The 25,316-nt window shown below is 40.4% G+C and overlaps 2 protein-coding genes across 2 annotated transcripts in view; one reads left to right on the forward strand and one right to left on the reverse strand.

Moving 5' to 3' along the window:
• LOC117037930 (zinc finger protein 333) overlaps window positions 1–25,316 on the reverse strand; it is a 1,118,586-nt gene that overhangs the window by 880,405 nt on the left and 212,865 nt on the right. The gene's annotated exons all lie outside the window — the stretch shown is intronic.
• Window positions 23,632–24,600, forward strand: LOC117038468 (olfactory receptor 7A17). The gene has a single exon (XM_033135438.1). It carries the CDS (start codon window positions 23,632–23,634, stop codon window positions 24,598–24,600), a length of 969 nt encoding a protein of 322 aa, XP_032991329.1.

Here is a 25,316-nt window from a genome sequence, read left to right on the forward strand (position 1 = left end):
TCTCACTGGCATATGTTTTATTCAGTCTTATTTCTAAATAAAAGCACTTTAACACATTAAAAAGTGTTAAATTGATTTATCAGATGGCCGTCAGGATGCGGAGGCTTGAATGTCTGGGCAGCTTATGGAAGCAACCAGAACAACGCCAGCTTATATAAATTCGAAACCTAAGGACAACCAATCACAACAGGCAGCTAGGCTTTAAGGCTGTAGCCAATCAACAATTTCCTTGCTTTGCGTCCACCTGTCTCCAGAAAAGTCTCTCCCAGAGATCCTACTGGTGAAGCATTCTTAGCCACCTCCCTGGTTGGTGTTGCCCAGTTGGAATTGAGTATTGAGTTTTGCGCAAATAAATTCTGAAAATTAATATGCGTCAATTTATCTTTTAACAAAAGTAAACAAGGGTTGTAAAGAAAAATATACTGATTTCTGGTTTTAGTCATGTGTGTGTGTTTTAAGAATTTTACCATGAACATCAATTACTGAATAATATTGGAATACATCAGTGCTTCCATGGGACTGTGATATCGGCAAAGCTTGCTTGCCTTGGCACTTTCCTTACTCATACAACTTACCGTAATGGTCCGGTGGTTCTTCTGCTGCTTCTCCTGAGTGCCTCTTGTGATGTGCTGGTTGATGCTTCTGTTCTTTCTTTCTTTGTAGCTGGGTTCTTGAGGGTCAAATATCTTGTCGCTGGGTAGGTTTGTTTCTAGGTATTGCTTCTCAAAACTTCATTCTAATTTGAAGCTTCGGTTTGTAAAATCCCTGCCAAAATTTCTATTTATAATCTAAGGAAGTATGTAGAAATAAAGTAAACAGATGTTGCATAATTGTTAATTATACAAAACATATTCATCTGCCATCTACGTTTGTGGGGACAGAGTCCCAGACAGCAGTTTCCAGGCTCTCAGCCTCATGTGGAAAGGTGCTGGCTCGCTTTTTAAAATAAGAATTGTTAATGCAAAATGCATATGTGTACACACACACACACACACACACCGTCCTGCATGCCCATAAACATACCTTTCCTTCCAGGGTGCCCAGGTTGTCCCCCTGCTTATTGATACATCTTCTTAAAAAGGCACACCCCTGGATTTTTGCAGTTTCTTACAGTTCTTCTGTGGCTAGAGATTCTGGCTGTGATCCTCTTGTGTCCTGAGCTTTTAAACTCTTTCCCCCAAGACCTCTTTTAGAAAAGAATGTTTCCGTCCAACTTTTTCCCTGTCAGTCAGTCAGACAGGCAGGGCTGAGCAGAGTTAGCCATGACTCACTTTAATCTGGATCCTCTCACTGGGACTCCTAAATCAATACTTCTTATGTGGAAGAGGAGCCCCTTCAGCAAGTTTCCAAGTAGTGATTTCACCTCTTGCTTTACCCGTTTTCCTGAGTGATGTCAAATCTGGGTCTGGGGGTCCCTTTGATGATGCTGAAAGGCCAGGGGGAAGGTGCCAGCATTACTCACCTTCTTGTTGCCAATGAAACTTTCACATCTCTCCACTATGATCAGCCATGATCTGGACCTTTGGCCACCTAATTAATCAAACGGCAGTTTGCAGGACACAGTCATTTACTGTTATTTAATCCTCACATCCAATTACCCCAGCTCAAGGATCCACAGCAGAGCTTACTCAAAAAGTAGTTGGTGAATGAATACATTCTGCAAGGAAAACAATATTTTTGATGGAATTAATGGTATTGACCCTGGGCGGAGAGAGGGTAAGTAACCAAACTAAAGGCACACAGCTACTAAGAGGACAGGTTAGAATTTGAGTTCCCATCTGATTCCAAATCCTCAACTCTTTTGCTGCATCTTTCTTGAAGTTAACGCTCAGATCTTCCACCCAGGAGTTCAGAACTGAGAACTCCTCTGGGGGGGTGATCATGGTTGTGGATGGCCAGACCTTGGAAGGTGACCTGAAGGTGACCCCAATCCATGCCAGAGAGATTGTTCTGGTATCAGCGCCATGACCAAGGTCAGGTGCTCATGTCTGGATGCTTCCAACAGCTTTTATGGAAGGTCAACAGGAGTTGACCTTCAACATGGATTGAACATCAACATAGATGACTTTCTGCTGTCTAGAGGCCTGACTTTCTTGAGTTCATAGCAATGAAGACAATAAGGGAAGAATAAGCATTCAGCCTGTAGACATTCAGCCTAAGACATTTGCTTGTAGGTTGCACAGATCAAAGAGGTAGACAAAAATCCATCTTTCCATTCAAATACCTGTATACACTCAACCCACCATGTCTGTGGGAAACAACATCAGCAATTGTTTGGATCACCCTGCCACTGATGTCCAATGTCTAAATCATGCCTGGAATCCCCATCCTCACAAGGCTGGGTTCCAAGTTCTCACCTCCACTCCACTCACCAGGGTATGTGTGCAGAGTGAGGGATCTTTCTCAACATGTCATGAGCATATGAACCACTCATTCCAAGAAAAACCGTGATAAAATCTCTCTGGGTTACAGCATCATGCACTTAACCAGTGCTGCCTCTGTGTATGCAGAGACAGATGTCACCGTCTGGGGATGGAGCCTCCAAGGAGAGCTGTTGTAGCAGAAACCCCTCTGCATCTCCATGTCTGCTAGAGAGAAAATTAGTTGCAGTGGGAGCCTAGAGCCCTTGATATTTGGATTGTCCCTGGAGGACTGTGGAGAAACATTTACTCATCTCTCTACCACAGGAAGAATGGCAGCACTGATTGGATAAATGAATGTGACCGATATCCAAGTCTTTTTGTTTAGATCTCCTCAGGAGGAAGAGATGTAGGAATTCACTACAGCAAATAGACCCTATATTCAGAAAAAATTCTGATGTCCAGAAGATTTCTCCTGAGTTAAGTAACGAGGCAGTGATGGTGGTGGGACAGCCAGGAGGCACCTTCCCTGGGTCAAGGCATTTTTTCCTCTAAATTCCATTCTTGAGGGGCTTCTAAGACTCAGACGATAAATTAGTATAGAGGTAGATTATTCTCATGTCCATGAGTTTATTGTGTGCCCATGGCCAGAGCTGGGGGTAAGGGCAGAGACCAGAGAGACAGGCTACCTTGAAGTAGCCTGCCCACTGCAGGAAGTTACAGACGAGGCCGAGGCAGACTGAGTTACCAACATGTTGCTCAAACCAAAGCTGAGTCAGACAGGTAGCAACAAGGTGCAACCAGGATGGAAGCAGGAATGACGGTAACATATTTTAAGGAACTGATCTACAGAAGGTACCTATGAACAAATTCCTTGTACCATGGGACCACTTTCTAGTCCCAAGCCCATGGCAGACATTAGTAATCCATCTCAGCACTTTCTACGTCTGAGGCTGGATGGAGCTTCTCAATTCAGCAAACCAAACAGCTAGACCTTCCCAATTGGATTTGATATTTGTCATGAAATCTACTCTCCAAGTAGACTCTAAACCAGTACTCTGAGCAGTTGTGACAGCCTGCATGGAGATAAGCAGCTTGATCCAGAAAGCATTCAACACACGACGTCCCTCATTGAGAAAATTTTGTTATGAAATAAATGTCAGTTGAACTAAAGCTTAGTGATGTTGCTGATTTATGCCAAGGTTCTTTTATCCTCAAGGGCCAATAACAGTTCATGGATCAGATTTTAAGGAACATTACCATGGACAATGAGTTTCTTTTCTTTTTTAAATTTTATTGGGGAATATTGGGGAACAGCGTGTTTCTCCAGGGCCCATCTCCAAGTCGTTGTCCTTCAATCTAGTTGTGGAGGGCGCAGCTCCAAGTCCAGTTGCCCTTTTCTCAATCTTAGTTGTAGGTGGCACAGCCCACCATCCCATGCAGGAATCGAACTGGCAACCTTTCTGTTAAGAGCTCATGCTCTTACCAACTGAGCCATCCAGCCACCCCGACCATGAGTTTCTTCATGGCAAGGAATCTGCTGTATTTATTTCTATATAACTGGTAGTCAAGGAACATGGACACATCCATGTTTATTGAACAGGAAGGGGTGAAGCAAGCAGAAGTTTGAAAAAAGAAATAAAGATATGCAAAAGTGGTCAATAGGTGATCCTCAAACCTAGCATGTTTACTTGATCCAAAGATGGATGGATGGACGGACGGACGGATGGATGGATGGATTGATGAATGGAACAAGCCATGATTAAAGTTATTTGTGATGAGCCATGTTGTTCTAAAGAGCAGAGTAAGAGAAAAAGATGGCCAAGAAAGTATTAGTATTCTAGATGTGTGCCTCAAATATTAATCATTTGTATACCACATTCACATTTTTGCTATTTCCAAATGCTATCCACACTTGCATTTTCTTAATTCAGGTATCTACTGCTTAATGTCAGTTATTCCCAAAAAGCAGATGCACACAAAAGTGTCCATTGGACCCTATATTTTATTATCTTAAGTGGGAAAGCTTGTATTATAATCAATCCAAAACTCTCAACCAATTTCCTGAAATGTAGCTAAAAACAATAAAAGGTTTATGTATCAGTAATAAATTATCATATTAGGATATGAAATACTTAAAACATTCCTTCCTGTTGATTGCAAAATGAACATAGTTGCTAACAGTTGTTTGGTATGAGGTCATATTTCTATTCCTTTGCATACTTTTCCAAGATTTTCTTCACTCTCAACTTTTGGAGGGCTCACTGTAGAAAATTAACCTTTGCTTTTGCCAAAATGTAGCAAGCCCTGAGGAAACAAATTCAGGACAAGTACACAATAGCAAGGAATGACTCACGCTGAGTGTGATATTATGATCACCTCTCTTAGCACCAGTCATACCTGAGACACTTTTACATTTGTTATCACTTGGGGCACTTTTTCTATACATTGTTTTATTTGAAATCTTGTATCTAGCTTGAGGTAAATATAAACTTTTCCTGTGTAACTAAAAGACATTATATTGAGACATATACACATTTTATGAAATTTGGGCATTATCACCCAAGACTGCATTCTACTGGGAAAGTGTGACCAGGGAGATAGTCTGTGGAATATACCTCTGTTTCTTTCTTTTCTTATTTATTTATTTATGTAACATTGGTTAATAATATTATATATGCTTTAGGTGTACAACATTATAATTCAATATAATCCAGCAATTTTTCTTCTGGGTATTTATCTGAAGAATATGATATAACTAATTCAAAAAGATATCTACACCCCTGCATGAATGGATGGATATAGAAAATTGGTACATATATACACACACAATGGATTACCACTTGGCCACAAAAGAGATGAAATATTGTCATTTACAACAACATGGATCTTGAGAGTATTGTGCTAAGTGAAATAAGTCAGACAGAAAAGGATAAAAACCATTTCACCTGTGTTTTCTTTAATCACTCACTTTTAGATTAGGTTTTTGTTTGTCTTGTTTTTAGAATTGACTTAATTTCCTCTTTTATGCTGACAAGCCATCACCTTTGGGAGAGATAAACCTGAAATGATGGGAATGGCTAAAAAAAATAAAACACCAAGTCTTCTCAGTTTTTCTAAATTTTTAGTTGATTTTTTTTTTTGAACTTTCAAAAAGAATTTATTTTTTTATATTAGTTTTAGGCGTATAGAACGACATAGTGATCAGACATTTACGTAACTCACAAAGTAATAACCCCAACAGATCTACTATCCACCCGACACTGTACATAGTTATTAGAACATTATTGACTATATTCCATGCTGCATTACACATCCCCATGACTTGTTAAAATTATAGGTGTCATGCAATACTATTTTATATTAGTTTCAGGTGTACAGCATAGTGGTTAGACATTTATATAATTTATGAAGTGATCCCTCCAATAAGTCTACTACCCATCTAACACTACGCAGTTTTTACAATACTATTTACTATATTCCCCATACTTACTTTATATCACTGTGCCTCTCCTGTAACTATCAATTTGTACTTCTTAATCCCTTCACCTTTCTACCCACCCCCACAACCCCCTTCCCATCTAGTAACCATCAGTTTGTTCTCTGTATCTATGGGTCTGTTTCTCTTTTGTTTGTTTGTTTATTCTGTTCTTCAGATTCCACCTATAAGTGAGATCATATGGTATTTGCCTTTCTCAGTCAGACTTATTTCACTTAGCATAATACCCTCTAGGTCTATCTATGTTGTTGCAAATGGTAGGATTTCATTCTTTTTTATGACAGAGTAATATTCCATTGTATATGTATATATGTACCACAGTCTCTTTATCCAATCATCTATTGATGGGCATTTTGGTTGTTTCCATATCTTGGCTATTGTAAATAGTGCTGCAGTGAACATAGGGATGCATGTATGTTTCAAATTAGTGTTTTGGATTTCTTTGGATAAATACCCAAGAGTGGAATTGCTGGGTCATAAGGTAGCTATATTGTTAATTTGTTGAGAAAACTCTATACTGTTTTCCATAGTGGCTGCACCAATTTGCAATCCCACAAATAGTGCACGAGGGTTCCCTTTTCTCCATATCCTCGCCAACACTTGTTATTTGTTGGCTTTTGGGTAATAGCCATTCTAAGAGGTGTGAGGTGGTATCTCATCGTATTTTCCATTTACATGTCCTGATGATTAGTGATATTGAGCATCTTTTCATGTGTCTGTTGGTCATCTGTATGTCTTCTTTGGAGAAAGTCTCTTCATGTCCTCTGCCCTAAGGACTGGATTGTTTGGGTTTTTTATGTTGAGTTATATGAGTTATCTATATATTTTGGATATTAACACCTTATTGGATATATCATTTGCAATATCAGATAAAGTTTTTCCTATTCAGTAGTTTGCCTTTTCATGTTGCTGATGATTTCCTTTGGTGTGTTAAGCTTTTTGGTTTGATATAGTCACATTTATTTATTTTTGCTTTTGATGCCTGATTAATCTTATCTTAAAGTTAGCTGATTAGCAAACGTATTCCATCTATTACCTTAATCCTCCTTTGTTCTGAAAAATGACATATTATAAGTTTCTGTGGGCTGGGATGTGCACATTTTTTGGAGATGTTCATTCTGCCTACTATAAAGTATTTTTCAATAATATAATATTTGGTCACCCAAGGGCCCTTATATAAAAGAATCAAACAAAATATTTCTCAGAAGTATATCTTATGATGTCATTCATGAATCATTATATAAAATACATGTGAACAATGAATTTTTAATAGTGTCTGGAATGAATGAATACACTAATTGTTTTAAATGACATGCAACTACAATTTGTGGTTCAGAAGACCTAAAACTTCCTGCACCTGATTCTAACCCAGGGCCCCAGCCTTGCTGCTCAGACAGGGACCCTAAGACCAGGACCTGCGACATCAGCATCGCCTGGGAGATTGTTTGATTCTCAGAAGCTCTGGGCCCACCAGGCTCTTCATCAGAACTAGAATCCTGGGTGACTCATAGGCACATCGAAGTTGGAAAAGTGCTGGTCTACACTAGGTTTACTCACCTTCTCGTGTTGACAATTGGAGGGCTTTTTGTGCGTTGGGTTTTGTAGGCGTTTAGCAGGCTCCCTTCAGACACTGCCAAATATCCTCAGGGGCAAAATCATCTCATGTAGAGAACCAGTGCCCACAGTCCAAAACCTAAAAGCATTCTGACAGAATTCCAATCAAAAGCCCATCACCTATTAGTTTGTAACTTTGGGCAGATCAGTAAACCCCTTCAAGCCCCATTTCTACAATGGGGAATAGAGTTCATAATAATACCACCTCATAGAATGGACTTTTCTAAAAATTAAATTGACAATGCCTGTAAGATGCTAAGCTCAAAATATATGGCATAAAATTATCTAAATGTATCTCTTATAATTAACAAACACTTTATGAAGCACTAAATGACAGGTATTAACTTGTGATATAAGTATAAAATACCAATTATTTTGACAAATGTGTCATGTAGCCAAAAGTGTGGTGCCCAACATTATATATCAAAGGAAGACAGTTCTCCCCCTTACTGAAGAGGGAATAGCAATTGTATGGAGTTATCAGGTTTCTGTCCTTACCACAAGTCAATGCTTTAAGGATCACAGGGACCTGGTCCTGACAGTTGCTTAGCCTCAGACTTTGAAAAAAATGTGAACTCAGAGATGGGATAAGGTGATAAGAGGTTAGACCTCTGGGAAGCAGACAAGATCCAGGACAAGGAGTCATAAAAACGGGATTCACTTCACTTATAACACGGTCTCTGAGGATCAGAGATTCATTAGGAAAAATTGCCTTTCTGTTTATTCCAGAGTCCCCGGGGGGTAATCGTGTGCCTAGCAGTTGAAATAAGAAGAGGAAACTGTGTCTGATAAGCAGATACAGAGAGCATTGTTACGCCTCCTCTGTGAGGTCCCTCAGCTTGTACCACGTTGATGCACAGGACATGGGTGTTACTTTTGACTCCTAAGCTGGCTGTGAACTGATGCTTCACTCCTTCCTGCTGTCTCGTGTGGGGACAGAGCTTCAGTCTCCATCATGAACCTTCCAGGGAGTAATTGTGACTTCCGCCAGAGTCCTCGCTCTCAGAGATCCCATCCAGGTGAGTCTGAGAGCCCAGCAGGTACTGAAGGAAAGGGTCAGAGAGGATGGTTCCTGAGAAATCTTACCTGAGTCACTGCAACCCTAATCAGACTAGCCCAAAGGAATCACGGTGTTTGTACTCTTGGTTAAATAACTAATTTGAAGTTAAGTTGTTTAACACATTAATAAAGATGTATTTGTTTGAATCTGCAATACAGGGGCCATAGTTGACAATTAAGCGATGAGCATGGATGTACCGTTAGGTGATCCTGTAGAATGAGTGAGATGCATAAAATGGTTACAGTACAATGAAAACATGTCAGAGCAGTTTTGCTTTTGGGGGAATAGGAGGATAGAGTGTTAGGTATGGAGGCCAATGCAGTGAAGTGAGAGCGTTTGTATGAAATGTCTAAGATGGGGTGTATTTGAGCATGTTTTGTATTCACTGGAAAGATCCAGGCCAGTGGAGATAGGAACTACCTTGCAACAGCTGTTTGTGAGACATACATTGCAGTATCTTCTCTCCTGCTTGGTATTCACATGAAAAAGTTATTTAATAGGTCTAATGAGGAATCCTAATAGATTTATTTGAATTATTTCATTACTGGCAAGGCTGCATATATTCCTGGGTTTGTTACTATTTACTTTCTCTATTGAAACAGTTAGTAGGAATTCCTATCCCACATTCACCCTTTTCCACAAGTTGTCATGTATTCTATATTTTTAATGAGAAATTCTGTCATGTACTTGGGGAACATAAATTGAGGACTGACTTAGGCAAAGATATGGTACTGAGATATGGTACTGTGAAAAAAAGTCTGTACTGCAATGATGGAGAAATTAAGGTCACCTATTGCACCTTAAATATTAATGACAAAGAGATATCATGGTCAGTTTACATTTAAGCAATGATGACTTCACTGTACCTGCTAGTGGGGTAGAATATCTCCAAATCTACTTAAAATTTATTTACTACTTCATGTGATTTTTTACCATAAAGGGAAGCTTATGAAGGAAGAGGCTTAAATTCAGTTCCCTCAGCAAATTTTATTGAATAAATGTCTGTATCAGATTCTTTTGCTGCTGTAAAATATCCCTGCACTAGTTGCCTAAAACAAACAAATGTGTGCTCTTCCAGTTCTGGATTTTAGAAGCTTGAATGCATCTCACGGGCTAATATCAAGATGTCTGCAGGGTTGGGTCCTTCTAGAGGATCTGGGGAAAATCTGTTCCCTCCAATTCCAGTTTGTGTTGCTGGTCACCTACATTCCTTGGCTCACAGCCCTTCCATCTTCAAAGCCAACAATGTAGCATTTGCAGATCTCGCTGTTGTCTCTCTTTTCAACAATTTCAGAACCATTGGGGTTAACTTAGTCCCACATGCGTGGTCCTGGCTCATCTTAAAGTCTGCGGATGAGCAACCCTGTTCTATTTCTACACTAATCCTCCCTTGCTGTATAAATATCATATTCAAAGGCACTGGGGATAGGGTGTGGACATATTTTGGAGGCCCTAATTCTGCCCAGTACAAAGTCTTTTCAGAAGTGTATTATTTTGTGTCACTCAAGGTCCCTTATATGAAAGAAAGACAAAGAATTTATCACAGCCTCTGGAATGAGTGAATACACTATTCCTTTAAAATTACATGCAAATATGTTTTTTAGTTCAGAAGCGCTCAAACGGCCTACCCCTGACTCTGACATGGGACCTCACCTTGCTACTCAGAGCATGGTCCACAGACCAGGATCTGCAGCATCAACACCCCCTGGGAGCTGGTTAGAAATGCAGACTCTCTGAGCCCCCAGGACCTGCTGACTCAGATTCTGCATTTCTAGTAAAACGCGTGTTGAGCCATTTGCATATTGAAGTTGAAGTGTTGGTTTAGACTAGATTTTCTCACCAATTTCTGTTGACACAGGGGGCAGGATAATAATTGGGGGGGGTGCTTTCCTGTGGGTTGTACGTGTTTAGCAGTAACCCTTCAGACATTGCCAAACATCCCCAAAGAGAAATCATGTCTAGTTGATAACCACTGCCTGGAAGCACCAGACATAATTACAGTTAAGACCCAATCACATATTTGGATATTAACTTTAGGCAGATCACTAAATTTCTCCATTTCTGCAACACAGAATGGAGTTCAAAAATGTACTTCATCATGTTCATAAAAATTAAACCAGAAATTCATTGCAAGGTGCTAAGCTTAGTTTATAGTGCATAAAAAGATCTGAATATATCTCTTAGAGTTAACTAACATTTTATAATGAGGGGCTAAATCACAGCTCTTAACTTTTGAGGTAAGTACAAAATTCCTAATCGTTATGGCAAAAGTATCATGAAGCCAATGCGTGTGGTGTCAAGGTTTATTATCAAAAAAATCACTCTCCCCTGGTTGAAAAGAAGAACAAAAATTTTCTGGAGAAATCAGGGGCTGGATCATCACCACAAGTCAATGCTGAAGACTCAAGTGACCCAGTACAGACAGGTTCCTCAGTCTTAGACTGGAGAAAACTTAACTCAGAGTTGAGATGAGGTGCTAAGAGATTTAGAGATCGGGAAGGGAGGAGAGTTCTTGGAGAAGAACTAATTTAAAAACTGGATTCATGTGACTTGTAACCTGGTCTCTTGGGAACAGAGAATCATTAGGAAATTTTCCTTCATTCTGGAACATTTTCCCACAGAGGAATCATGTGCTAGCGATTGGAGTAGCAAGAGAGAAATGTGCCTGATGAGCACATACAGGGAGCTATAAATATATCCTCATCTCCCGCTGAGTCAGCAAGGCAGAGCAGTGGACCTCACCAGGGCAATCAGAGTCAGATTTGGCCTGTGGGCGGAGTGCTCAACAAGGCAAGATGTCGCCTGCCTGCCTGCTACACAGGAGAAGGACTCATCACAGGAAAATATCAAGCATCCTTCAGTCCTCCCCCAGAGGCCACACACCTCAGTCTGCCCCCCCAGTATGTCTCCAAGGTCCTCCGAGTCCAAGGTGACTGCCAGAGAGTGAGTGAGTCTGTGTGCGGGCGGTTTAAGAGGACGTCTGGGTTCCCGCAGCCTTCTGTCTCACCCAACGGTCAGAACCCCCACTGTTTTTTACAGAGAGATGTTGTGCGGCTGTCTTCTTCATATCAGTACTCTGGGCTGGGGAGCTTGGTGGGCGGGGCAGGGGTCCCTTGCTCCTCTGGGCAAAACCAATGCAGCCCAGATATCCCTCCTGATTCTCAACCGCCACACGCAGGTGTGGGGCCCATTCTGCATCTCAACCTCTCCTACCAGTCTCCACGTGGCTTCTTCTTTATTATTATTTTTTTTTTACTGTTTTTTACTTTGCTTTTTTCTTTTCCTTCTTTTTAATTTATTGGGGTGACAATTGTTAGTAAAATTACATAGATTTCAGGACAATTCTGAATCACATCATCTATAAATTACATTGTGTGTTCACCACCCAGAGTCAGTTCTCCTTCCATCACCATATATTTGATCCCCCTTACCCTCATCTCCCACCCCCCAACCCCCTTACCCTCTGGTAACCACTAAATTACGTTCCCCAGATTAATTTTCAAAACCCCGTGGCCATCTTGTGGTTACTGATTGTTTTCTAATCCCCTCACCTTCCCCTTTAACCCCCCCACCCATCTAGCAACCCTCAGTTTTTCCTCTTTGTCTCCAAAACTGTTTCTGATTAGTTCATTCACTTATTCTTTTCTTTAGATTCCACATATAAGTGAGATCATATGGTATTTGTCTTTCTCTATCTGACTTATTTCACTTAACATAATGTTCTCTAGGTCCATCCATGTTGTTGCAAATGGTAAGATTTCTTTCTTCTTTATGGCTGCATAGTACTCCATTGTATAAATGTACCACAGTTTCTTAATCCAGTCATCTACCGATGGGCATTTTGATTGTTTCCATGCCTTAGCTATTGTGTATAGTGCTGCAATAAACATAGGAGTCCATAAAGATTTTTGAATTAGAGTTTTGGATTTCTCCGGATAGATACCTAAGAGTGGAATTACTGGATCGTAGGGTAGTTCCATTTTCAGAATTTTGAGATACCTCCATACTGTTTTCCATAGCGGCTGCACCAGTCTGCAATCCCACCAACAGTGCACAAGCGTTCCCTTTTCTCCACATCCGCGCCAGTACTTGTTGTTTGTTGATTTATTGATGATAGCCATTTTGACTGGGGTGAGGTGGTATCTCATTGTGGTTTTTATTTGCATTTCTCTGATGGTTAGTGAGGTTGAGCATTTCTTCATATGTCTGTTTGCTATCTGTATGTCCTTTTTAGAAAAATGTCTCTTCAAGTCCTCTGCCCATTTTTTAATTGGGTCGCTTGTTTTTTTGAAGTTGAGTTGAGTGAGTTTTTCATAGATTTGTGATATTAATCCCTTATCAGATATGTCATTGGCAAATATCTTTTCCCATTCAGTAGGATCCGTTTTTGTTTTATTGATGGTTTCCTTTGCTGTGAAAAATCTTTTTAGTTTGATATAATCCCACATGTTTATTTTTTCTCTTACTTCCCTCGCGCGAGGGGATATATCAGTAAAAATCTTACTCCGGGTAATGTCTGTGAAGTTTCTTCCTATATTTTCTTCTAGGTATTTTATGGTTTCAGATCTTACATTTAAGTCTTTAAGCCATTTTGAATTTATTTTTGCATATGGTGTAAGGAGGTGGTCCAGCTTCATTTTTTTGCATGTGTCTGTCCAGGTTTCCCAACACCATTTATTGAATAGACTGTCTTTACCCCATCGTACATTCTTGCTTCCATTGTCGTAGATTAAATGGCCATATAGGCATGGATTTATTTCTGGACTCTCTATTCTGTTCCATTGATCTATGTGTCTGTTTTTATGGCAGTACTATGCTGTTTTGATTACTGTACCCTTGTAGTATAATTTGAAGTCAGGTATTGTTATACCTCCCACTTTGTTCTTATTTCTCAAGATTGCTGAGGCTATACAGGGTCTTTTATGATCCCATATAAATTTTAGGATTATATGTTCTATTTCTGTGAAAAACGTCATTGGTAGTTTGATAGGAATTGTGTTGAATATGTATATTGCCTTAGGCAGTATGGACATTTTAACTATATTAATTCTTCCTATCCATGAACATGATATGTGTTTCCATCTATTTATATCTTCTTTCATTCCTTTCTTCAGTGTCTTATAATTTTCTGAGTACAGATCTTTTACTTCTTTGGTTAAATTTATTCCCAGGCATTTTATGGTCTTTGGAGCAATTGTAAATGGGATTGTTTTTTTAATTTCTCCTTCTGCTGTTTTATTATTGGTATATACAAATGCAACTGATTTCTGAATATTAATTTTGTATCCTGCTACTTTACTAAATTCATCTATCAGCTCTAATAGCTTCTTGGTGGAGTCGTTAGGGTTCTCTATATATAGTATCATATCATCTGCATATAATGATAATTTTACTTCCTCCTTACCGATTTGGATGCCTTTTATTTCTTTTTCTTGTCTGCTTGCTGTGGTTAGAACTTCCAGCACTATGTTGAATAGAAGCGGAGATAGTGGGCAACCTTGCCTTGTTCCTGATCTTAGGGGAAATGGTTTTAGCTTTTCCCCATTGAGTATGATGTTAGCTGTGGGTTTGTCATATATGGCCTTTATTATGTTGAAATATGATCCCTCTATTCCCACTTTCTTAAGGGTTTTTATCATAAATGGCTGTTGGATTTTATCAAATGCTTTTTCTGCATCTATTAATATGATCACGTAATTTTTATTTTTCATTTTGTTAATGTGGTGTATCACATTAATTGATTTGCGGATGTTGAACCACCCTTGCATACCAGGGATGAATCCCACTTGATCATGGTGTTTGATCTTTTTAATGTATTGCTGAATTCTGTTCGCTAATATTTTGTTGAGGAGTTTTGCATCTATGTTCGTTAGAGATATCGGCCTGTAGTTTTCTTTTTTTGTGGTGTCTTTGTCTGATTTTGGGATCAGGGTGATAGTGGCTTCGTAAAAAGTGTTTGGGAGTCTTCCGTCCTTCTGGATTTTTTGGAAGAGCTTGAGGAGAATAGGTGATAATTCTTTTTTGAACGTTTTGTAAAATTCATCTGTAAAGCCATCTGGTCCAGGGCTTTTGTTTGTTGGGAGAGTGTTGATTACTGCTTCAATTTCCGTGGTGGTAATCAGACTATTCAGGTTTTCTGTTTCTTCTTGAGTTAGCCTTGGAAGGTTGTACACCTCTAGAAAATTGTCCATTTCTTCCAGATTGTCGAATTTGGTGGCATATAGTTGCTCATAGTAATTTCTTAAAGTTTTTTGTATTTCTGCGGTGTCTATTGTCACTTCTCCTCTTTCATTTCTGATTTTATTAATTTGGGTCCTCTCTCTCTTTTTTTTAATGAGTCTGGCTAAAGGTTTGTCAATTTTGTTTATCTTCTCTAAGAACCAACTCTTGGATTCATTGATCTTTTGTATTGTTTTTCTGGTTTCTATTTCATTTATTTCCACTCTGATCTTTATTATCTCCTTCCTTGTGCTCCCTTTGGGCTTATTTTGCTGTTCTTTTTCCAGATCCCTTAAGTATGAAGATAAACTCTTGATTAGTGATGTTTCTTGTTTCTTTAGGTAGGCCTGCAAAGCTATGAATTTCCCCCTTAGGACTGCTTTCACGGCATCCCATAGATTTTGGGTCGTCGTGTTTTCATTTTCGTTAGTCTCGAGATATCTTTTGATTTCTTCCTTGATCTCCTGCTTGACCCATTCATTATTTAGTAATAAGTTATCCAGCCTCCATGAATTGGTGTGTCTTCCAGTATTTTTCCTGTAGTTCATTTCTAATTTCATAGCATTGTGATCAGAGAAGACAATTGGTATGATTTCAATTTCCTTAAATTTATCATGACTTGTTTTGTGGCCTAACATATGGTCTATCTTGGAAAATGTTCCATGTGCGCTTAAGAAGAATGTGTATTTTGCAGCATTGGGGTGAAATGTTCTGAAAATATCGATTAAATCCAAGTGGTCCAATGTATCATTTAAGGCTGTTGTTTCCATATTGATTTTCTGTCTGGAAGACCTATCCCTTGTTGTCAGAGGTGTGTTGAAGTCCCCTACTATGATAGTGTTACTGTTGATCTCTGTCTTTATGTCAGTCAGTACCTGTTTTATATATTTAGGTGCTCCTATGTTGGGTGCATAGATGTTTACTAGGGTTATGTCCTCTGGTCGGATCGATCCCTTTATTATTATATAGTGCCCATCTTTGTCTTTTAATATGTTCTTCATTTTAAAGTCTATTTTGTCAGATATAAGTATTGCAACTCCAGCTTTTTTCTCGTTTCCATTTGCATGAAATATCTTACTCCAACCCTTCACTTTCAGCCTGTGTGTGTCTTTTGTTCTGAGGTGAGTCTCCTGTATACAGCATATACAAGGGTCTTGCTTTCTTATCCACTCAGCCACCGTATGTCTCTTGATTGGAGCACTTAATCTGTTTACATTTAAAGTGATTATTGATAGGTACATAGTTATTGCCATTTTTAAATTTGTAGTTAGGTTGTTTTGATCTTTCTTCTATTTACAGAAGTCCTTTTAGTATTTCTTGCAATGCTGGCTTGGTGGTAATAAATTCCTTTAGCTTATTCTTTTCTGGGAAGCTTTTTATCTCTCCATCTACTTTAAATGATACCCTTGCTGGATAAAGCAATCTAGGTTATAGGCCTTTGTTTTCCATCACTTTGAGTATCTCCTGCCACTCCCTCCTGGCCTTCAATGTTTCTGTAGAAAAGTCATTTGATAGTCTTATGGGAGTTCCCTTGTATGTAACCCTCTGTCTTTCTCTTGCTGCTTTTAGGATTCTCTCTTTGTCTTTAAGCTTTGCCATTTTAACTATAATGTGTCTTGGTGTGGACCTGTTTGGGTGTATCCTGGTTGGAACTCTCTGCACTTCCTGGGCTTGTATGTTGGTTTCCTTCATCAGGTTGGGGAAGTTTTCGGACATTATTACTTCAAATATGTTCTCAATCCCTTGCTTCCTCTCTTCACCTTCTGGTATTCCTATGATGCGCATGTTGTTGCGCTTGATGTTATTCCAGAGGTCTCTTAAGCCATCCTCATTGTTTTTTATTCTTTTTTCTTTCTGTTGTTTTGTTTGGGTGATCTCTGCTACCTTGTCTTCTAAGTCGCTGATTCGATACTCTGCTTCATCTAACCTGCTGATAATTCCTTCAAGTGAGTTCTTAATTTCCGTAATTGTGTTCTTTAGTTCTAACTGGTTGTTCATTATGATTTCTACATCCTTCTTTATGTCTTCTCTAAGCTCCTTAAACATTCTTATCACCAGTGTTCTGAACTCTGTCTCTGAAAGGTTGGTTACCTCTGCTTCATTTGGTTCCAGTCGTGGAGGTTTCTTCTGTTCTTTTATTTGGGACATGTATCTTTGTTTCCCCATTCTGGCTGACTCTCTGTGTTTGCTTTGATGAATTAGGTAGATCCCCTAGAGTTCTTAGTTCTTGCTGGGTTATCTTATGTAGTATGTGTCCTTTATATTTGACTTGCACTACTTCGTTCTTCTCCTCTGCGTGTGCTCCAAAGGTGACTCTTGTGTTGTGTATATTGTCCTGTTCAAGAAGATCTTTAATTGCTTTTTGCTGGTGAGTAGGTGGGGTTAACTCCTAGGCTGACTCGTTGTGAGACTTGGCTCTGCCCACCGCAGGGCATTCAGCTGCGTGAGGGTTGACCACTTAAATGTGGTTTGGCCTCTATGGGCTCTAGTGTCTGCAGAGAATTCCCTCTGGGTGTGTGACTTGTAGGTGAAACCCAGTAGTATTCTGGTTTGGTCTGGAGTTGGCCTGTGGATATGTTGAATCTTGTGCCTCTTAAGCTGGGCCCTGGTAGGGCAGTTTCAGAACAAAGCAAATCACCAAGCACAACAACAACAAAGAAAAAAATCAAATACATTCACATGTAAAAACACCCGATAACCCCCACTCGACACAGGCAAAGATATCAAAGATATAAAGACAAAGCAAAACAAAGCAAAACAAAGCAAAACAAAAAGCAGCGCCAGTCTTGGCTTAAGCCCACCAAGTAATGTCCAGGTTGTCCTCTGCTGTACCAAAGAGCCCCCTGCTTATTGCGCAGGCAGAGCCGGTCACTTGGTGCCCAGAGTGACTTTGGGACTGTAGATTTAAATGCGTGGGCCTGAGGGGTCTGGATGATAGTTTTTACAGTCAGTGCAGTTTCTGCCCTTGCCTGCACATATGCACACTGAGTGTAGCACCTCCAGCCCCGTGTCCAGTACTCCTGAGTCTTAGGACACTTCTTCAGTGTGTGTGTGTATATGGGGGGATGCGGGCGGGAGATTTCTGAGCTGCTGAAAGCCTAGAGCTGCGTCTGCTGCTTACTGCTGATCCCTGGGAGTGTCTCTGCAGTTGCACTTGCCCCGCCCTAGGCAGGCCAGAAAGGGTGGGGGCTGGGGATGGAGGCGTCTTCTCTTTCCCAGCCCAGCCGCGAGTCACCCTCTTCCCGCAGGCCAGAAAAGGTGGTGGCTGGGAGTGGAGGAGTCTCTTCTTTCCTAGCCCAGACAAAATCACACTCTTCCCAGCCTCTTCCCTGGGTCAGGGCTGCCTGTCAGTCTTCTCTGAGCCTGAGCACTACTACGGCTCCTCTGTAATCTGACACTACTCCTCAATTCAGGGGCCAGTTTAAGTCTCTGGAAGGGCGGGGGTAGGATTGGAAGAGCATGGGGGAGGGGCCCAGGTATGGAGTCTGTGTTCTTTGTCCGCCCTAGGGCCCACTAGCCGCCCTCCCGGCGGGAGAAATAAACCGTGGGACGCAGGGAAAGAGCCCACCTCCTGGTCTCTGTGCTCTCCGTTCCGCCCTGGGATCCCGTGCGTGCCCGGAACTGCGGGTGCCACCGCGGTTTTTACCGTCGCCGCTGCCGCCGCCGCCAGCCGAGACCCCGCCGCAGGCCGCGCGTTTTTACTCCGCTCCCTTCCTTCCTTCCCCTGCTCACCCAATTAGCGCACCTTCAAGTAATCCTTCCACAAGTCTGTTAGCTGTTCTGTGTGATGAGCAAAGAGTTCTTTGATGGGTTATACGTTCCGTTTGTAATAAGATCTGGAGAACTCAGAAAGTGCGCCCCGCTGCCGCCATTCCTATGACGTCATCCTCGGCTTCTTCTTTAAATTTTTAGTTATAGGACTTCTCTTTGGCTAGACTTCAGATGGTTTTCCAGGTTGTTTGTTCTATAACTTAGTTGTTATTTTATTATGTTTGTGGAAGGACACAGGCACAGTCTTTATCTACTCCGTCATCTTGGCTCTTTCAATAGTTTTTTGGTTTTCTTTTGTCATTAGTTTTTGACAGTTTTAACATAATGTGCCTTAGAGAAGACCTTTTTGGATTGAGATAATTAAGTGTTCTTTATGCTTCTTGGATTTAAAGATCCAGTTTTTTCCATAGGTTTTGGAAGTTGTCCTTGACTATTTGTTTGAATATACTCTCTGTTCCCTTCTCCCTTTTTTCTCTTTCTGATACACCCATTATTCTTATATTGCTCTTTCTGATGGAGTCAGATAGTTCTTGTAGAGTTTTTTCATTTCTCTCTCTTCTTCCATCAGCTTTGTTTCCAGATTTCTATCTCTAGATTGGTGTCACTAATTCTTTCCTCCTCTGATCAGCTCTATTTCCAAAGCTTGCTATTTCATTCTTCATCTCTTGAGTTCTTGAGCTCCAGAATTTCTATTTGGTTCTTTTTTAAAGTTTCAATCTCTGGTTAAGTATTGATTTTGTGTTGATTTTATTTCTGAGTTCATTAACTGCCAATCTGAGTTTTCTTGAAACTTGTTGAGTTTTTTCAGAATTAGAATCTTGAATTCCCTGTCAGTTAAGTCACGTATTTCTATGTCTTTAAGCTTATTTTCAGGAGACTTATTTTTTTCCCAAGAGCTGCTTTGTTACCTTGATTGGTCAAGGCATTTAATGGATCATTTCTTCTCCTAGGCATTTATGGAAATGAGCTCTGCAGCAGATTGACATGAAGAGGTCTTTCTTTGTTTTCAAGTAGGTAGCTCTGGAGTATTTTATTTTCTCTTGCCCTGTTCTGGGTTCTCACGGTAGAGATGCTTTGTATACCCTAGGGAAGTGGATGTCTCCTCTGTGACAAGGAGTATCCTGGATCTCAAGGCACCACCCCCATGGGAGAATGTCCTGGGAGATGGGGTCTGAACCCCTGATATTGCAATGCTGTCCCTGCAGCCAAACGCAGTGCTGTGGCACTTGAGGTGTCCTAGGTACCCTCCCTGGAATCAGCCACGAAGGATTGGGGCAGGGTGTAGTGGGCAGGCTACTCTTGTGTTTGTGTCTTTTTCTGCCCTGAGTAATGCTGACTGCCAGTGTATCTGACCTGTGTATCTCCACCCTTGTCACTGGGATTAACCTCATTGTGCATCTGCTGCTCAGTAACTGTCTCTACAGTTCTCAGGGCTGTAGACATTCTGCTCTTTATCTCAACACAGTGCTACAGTTTTTTTCTCAGGCCTGCTGCTTGTTCTGGGAAGGTGAAGGGTTTGAGCTCTCTGTGGGTGGGGGTACCTGTCTAGGCTCCACGGCTTTGTCTTCTACCTGGCAGTGAGGGCTGCTAGATGGCAGCTGTCGCACTTCGTATTCAGTAAGCCCTGATCTCTGGGCTCAGCTATATTATATGCTAGTCACTCAGGCAAGAATGCTTGAGGCACCAGAGAGTGCACCTGCAGCCTAAATTGTCCCCTCTCTTGGGATGGGCAGTGAGATCCCTGCTATGTCTGTGGCACCAATCTCTGCTCTTCTGTCTTCCCTCCTCCCTTGTTTGCTCCAATTCACCCATCTTCAGATGTTTTGATGTGGGGAACTCTCAGCCATGTTTGTGTGTTGTACAGGAAATCATTTGTTGAATTATAGCTGTTCAACTTGTAGCTTCAAGGGGAGAGGTTGAGGAGAACCTCATGCTGCCATGCTTCTGACATCACTCTTATAGGGCATTTTTTGACCATAAATTTTTTAAATTTTTATTTAAATATATCTATCTTCTTACTACTGAGTTTCTTGCTTTAATTAAAATGGATCTTCACATCTGTAAATTTCATATGTGGTTTCTAGATGTTCATAAAAAATGTATTGGTTACTCTTACACTGAGGTCATAATCTCTGATTTCTTGTATGGTGTTTGGGGAAGGGAACCAATTTCACGTTCTTCCAGATAGATAGCCATTTAAGCCAGCTTTTATTTAACAATTCATCCTTTTCTAACTAAGTTGAAATATAAGCTTGCCATGCTGTAAATCTTCATACATATTGAGACTTAATTCCAGGTTCATTAAACCAATAATCACTGGGCATCTGCTGTGTGACAGAACATTCCAGGGATGTTAAATATTATATACTTTTATGTCCAGTACTTTGACAATTTAATTATTAATCCATGTTAATATCATTAAACTGGTGTTTTTAAATCTTGTTTCACTTAGTGTTTGATTCTCCATTTAATTTTGCTTACTAGGGTTGTTTTAAAACTACTCATTTTAACCTGGTTTCATTATCCCTTCATTCTTTTCCTTTTGTCACTTTTCACACTCTTAGATTTGTTCCTATATAAGTGCACATATGCTGCATTCACATATGTTTGTGAAAAATACAAAAGTGAACAGAACAGGTGAAGTCCCTCCCCCTCTGCCTCATGCAGCAAAACAGCAGGGACAGGGAACAATGAAATCAATGTGTGTTTGCAGTAATGTCCTCAGGCAGAACCATATGAAGAAAGTTATTTAGGGTAAACAGATAGAATTGTCAAAGTGTGAGCAGGACTTCAAAGCATGGCCTGGGGAGGTATTTGCGTGTTGGATGAAGACCAGAACCAGGACCAGAGTGCGCCCATTGGGTTTGTCACCAAAGAGATCAAAACTCAAAGCCCATGAATAACATAGAAAAGATGTCACAGGAAAAAGGAGAAAGAGGCCAGCCTCACCCCTATCATATCACATAAAAATGAATTGCTCAAATAACTGGAATAGGCAGGAAAAACAAATTTACTGCTGGATACTAAAAATGTTCAATTTTTTTATCGTTAATATATTTTCTTTTGTGAGGTGTTGGTTTATGCCTTTGTTCATGTCCTCTTAGGTGTACGATCTGATAGGTGTTTGACACCATAAACATATCAGTACTTTGGTCTTTTGGACAAGTTTATTTTGGGTTTCTTATTGTTTTTCTGGGCCTCAAGGGAATGTCATCAGGATTGGAGAGCTGCCAGAACCAAGGGAGATTGTTTTTCCTCATAGTCTCTCAGAGACCACTGGCACTTATTGAATCTCTTTTTCCTGATCCTCTTCATTCTTATTCCCCCCACCCCACTCTCTCTCTCTCTCCTCTTATTGGACAGATTCTTTTAAATGTTTGCTTAAATACGCAGCAAAAAATGGTCATTCCAACATGGAGCAGTAGTTTATGTGTCCCTGGCAGGCTTCAGAATTGGAATTGCTGGGGACTATTTCTACAGTACACAAGGGAAATATCACTGATGCGGCCATCGAGGTTTGTTGCCGTTTCTAGCCCAATCAGTATGGCTGGGGCTGAGACAGATGACAGACGACAGACATGGAAATAACACAACACAGAAGGCTATGGTATTCTGTGAGTGCACGTGTGTGTGTGTGTGTGTGTGTTGGTGAGAGAGAGAGAGAGAGAGAGAGAGAGAGAGAGAGAGAGTGAGTTCTGGGTCTGAGCAATCCGCACAAAAGGGAGACTAGGGCTTATACACTCCTGGTGAATCTTGCAATACAGGGGCCAGAACTCAATCAAAGGTATTAAGGAGGGGATCAATTAGGTTTGTACAAACATAATTGCAGTTTTTGCAATTATTTTTAACCTTTCAAACCACAATTACGTTTGCACCAACCTAATATTTCCATGCATGGGACACCTTTACAATAACACTAATAAAACGCAAGAGGTAGTGTGGATGAGCAAGTCCCTGTGCCTGAGGTTTCACCAGTAGCAGAGAGGCCACTTCACTCCCCAGCATTCTCTGACACTTTCTTTCATCATCTACTTCATTCTCACTTGAAACACTGGCTTCCTTTTTTGACTTGAACATTTGAAACAAGCATATTCTTCAGGAACTTTGCACTGTCCAGTCCATCTGCCTGGCACGCACTTCTCCACATAAATTTGCATCTCCCTTCCTCTCATATGTTAAACAAAATCTTTCAGGGCCAAAAGCTTTTCTAACACAAAGCTAGCCAAAAAAGGACCAGGTCCTGTGCCATAAACCACCAGCAGCAGGGCTAGGTGGAAAAGACAAACATGTCCACTGTCCTGAAGTTGACGGGCTTTTTTATACATGTTTTTGGGAAGAACGATGCAAGTTGTTTCGAAAGAATTTACGTTGGCTACAGATAAGGGGGGGTCGGGAAAGATGAAGTGGGCGCAGATCTAGGACAGGTGCACACTCTGTAAGGAAGAAAGATTTACTACTTTTGATTGTTTATTGGCAACAGTCGTGAAAGTTCACATTTATGCAGGATGTAGTGGCATCTAGTGGTCACTACAGAAGTTGCTTCAAAGCTCCAACATTCATTCAGGAATGTGAGTAGTCTGTTGGTTGGCCCATAGCTACTAGCCGGTTAACTGCTCTTGTCTCTCTCTCACTATCCGATCCCACTATAATTTAATTTAGGACATCTCAGAATTTTTCCCTTCTCATTTACTTGAGGTCTGTTCAAATGTCACTTTTTTTGCAGGACTTACCTACATACCCATGAAAAATAGAATGCTGCAGTCACTCTCTGCTTTCGACCATCTTTCCTTTTCTCCTACCACCTGTCACCACAAAAATAATTTGCAATTTTATTATTTGCTTCTATATTCTTTCTCCATCATTGAATTGTAGGAAATTTCGTTCTTCAGCACCCAATATGCAATGCCTAGACAATGGCTGAAACATGGTCCGCCCTATCTGAGGTGGCACTGGGTATCCTACAAAGGGTCCATATCTATACACAAAATATTAAAATTAATGTCTGACTGCAAAGTATAAATTATACCATTTCAAATATGTGAGTAATGCAAGTTTGTGTGAAAATTAGTTATGTTATTTGCATTTATCCTAATAGTCACCTCCACCACATGGAACCAGAAAATCTTACAAGAGTTTCAGAATTTGTTCTCCTGGGACTTTCAGAGGAGCCAGACCTGCAGCCCCTCCTCTTTGGGCTTTTCTTCTCCATGTACCTGATCACTGTGTTTGGAAACCTTCTCATCGTCCTGGCCATCAGCTCAGACTCCCACCTGCACACGCCCATGTACTTCTTCCTCTCCAACCTGTCCTTTGTGGACATCTGTTTCACCTCCACCACCATCCCCAAGATGCTGGTGAACATCCAGACGCAGAGCAAAGTCATAACCTATGAAGGCTGCATCACGCAGATGTACTTTTTTATACTCTTTGTAATGTTGGATACCTTCCTCCTGACCGTGATGGCCTATGACCGCTTCGTGGCCATCTGTCACCCCCTGCACTACATGGTCATCATGCACCCCCGCCTCTGTGGACAGTTGGTTCTGTTGTGCTGGATCACGACTGTCCTAAATTCCTTATTACAAAGCTTAATGGTGCTCAGGCTGTCCTTCTGTGCAGACTTGCAAATCCCCCACTTTTTCTGTGAACTCAACCAGATGATCCAACTTGCCTGTTCTGACACCTTTCTTAACAACCTGGTGATGTATTTTGCAGCTGCGCTGCTTGGTGGTGGTCCTTTTGCTGGGATCCTTTACTCATATTCCAAGATCGTTTCCTGCATACGTGCAATGTCGTCGGCTCAGGCGAAGTATAAAACATTTTCTACCTGTGCGTCTCACCTCTCGGTCGTCTCCTTATTTTATGTAACAAGCCTAGGAGTGTACCTCAGCTCTCCTGCTACCTACAATGCACGCTCTAGTGCTACAGCCTCGGTCCTGTACACAGTGGTCACCCCCATGCTGAACCCCTTCATCTACAGTCTCAGGAATAAAGACATCAAACAGGCTCTGAAAGCATTGTTTGTGAAGCTAACTACAAACAGACCAATTGTCTTAAGACTGAAGAAGTATCCATGAAAGCAGAGGTCAAAAGCTCAGAGTCAGATATTATTATTATTTTCAGACTATGGAAGGAGAACTTGCTCTTTCTATTTATTTTCTGGAATTTACATTTCTTTAGCCACATCTTCTCTATTCAACGTATGTAATTCAGTTAAGGTTTTGGCTCTCTCAGATATTCAACAGCTCTTCCCTTTGTTGTTTTCCTGCTGTCCGAAATTTATTTTTAACCATGGATCAGAAATATTTGGAAATTCTCATTTATCTAATGTAATGATATAGATTTTTTTATGAATAATTTTTCTCAAACAGCATGTCCTACCAAATAATTTTTCTTTTGTTTTCCTAAGAATATTGTCATGAGTAGTAGTACTTAAATGGGAAAAGAAACAAAAACAAAAAACTACACTTGATGACCAAGGCAATTTATATAATTTGATAAAACAGGAAAATCTGAGACTACTGTTTTTCACTTTATGTTATACATTACTTTATATATTATTATCTTAACTGCTCTTCCTGATAATGTAGTCTATAACATACTAGTGTGTTTTATAGATGGTCACTGGGTATATTCTCCTCATTAGAATCCTGTTCTCTTTTAGCTTGGTGGGCACAATGACACTGGCAAAATGATTATCAAATATATGTCTCTAAGAAGAATCTTAATTGAGAGATAAATTGTAATAACTAGATTGAAATAATAGCACTTTAAAATCACAGATGAATTTCAA

The sequence above is a fragment of the Rhinolophus ferrumequinum genome, chromosome 18 (genome assembly GCF_004115265.2).
Source record: "Rhinolophus ferrumequinum isolate MPI-CBG mRhiFer1 chromosome 18, mRhiFer1_v1.p, whole genome shotgun sequence".
Lineage (NCBI taxonomy): Eukaryota > Metazoa > Chordata > Mammalia > Chiroptera > Rhinolophidae > Rhinolophus > Rhinolophus ferrumequinum.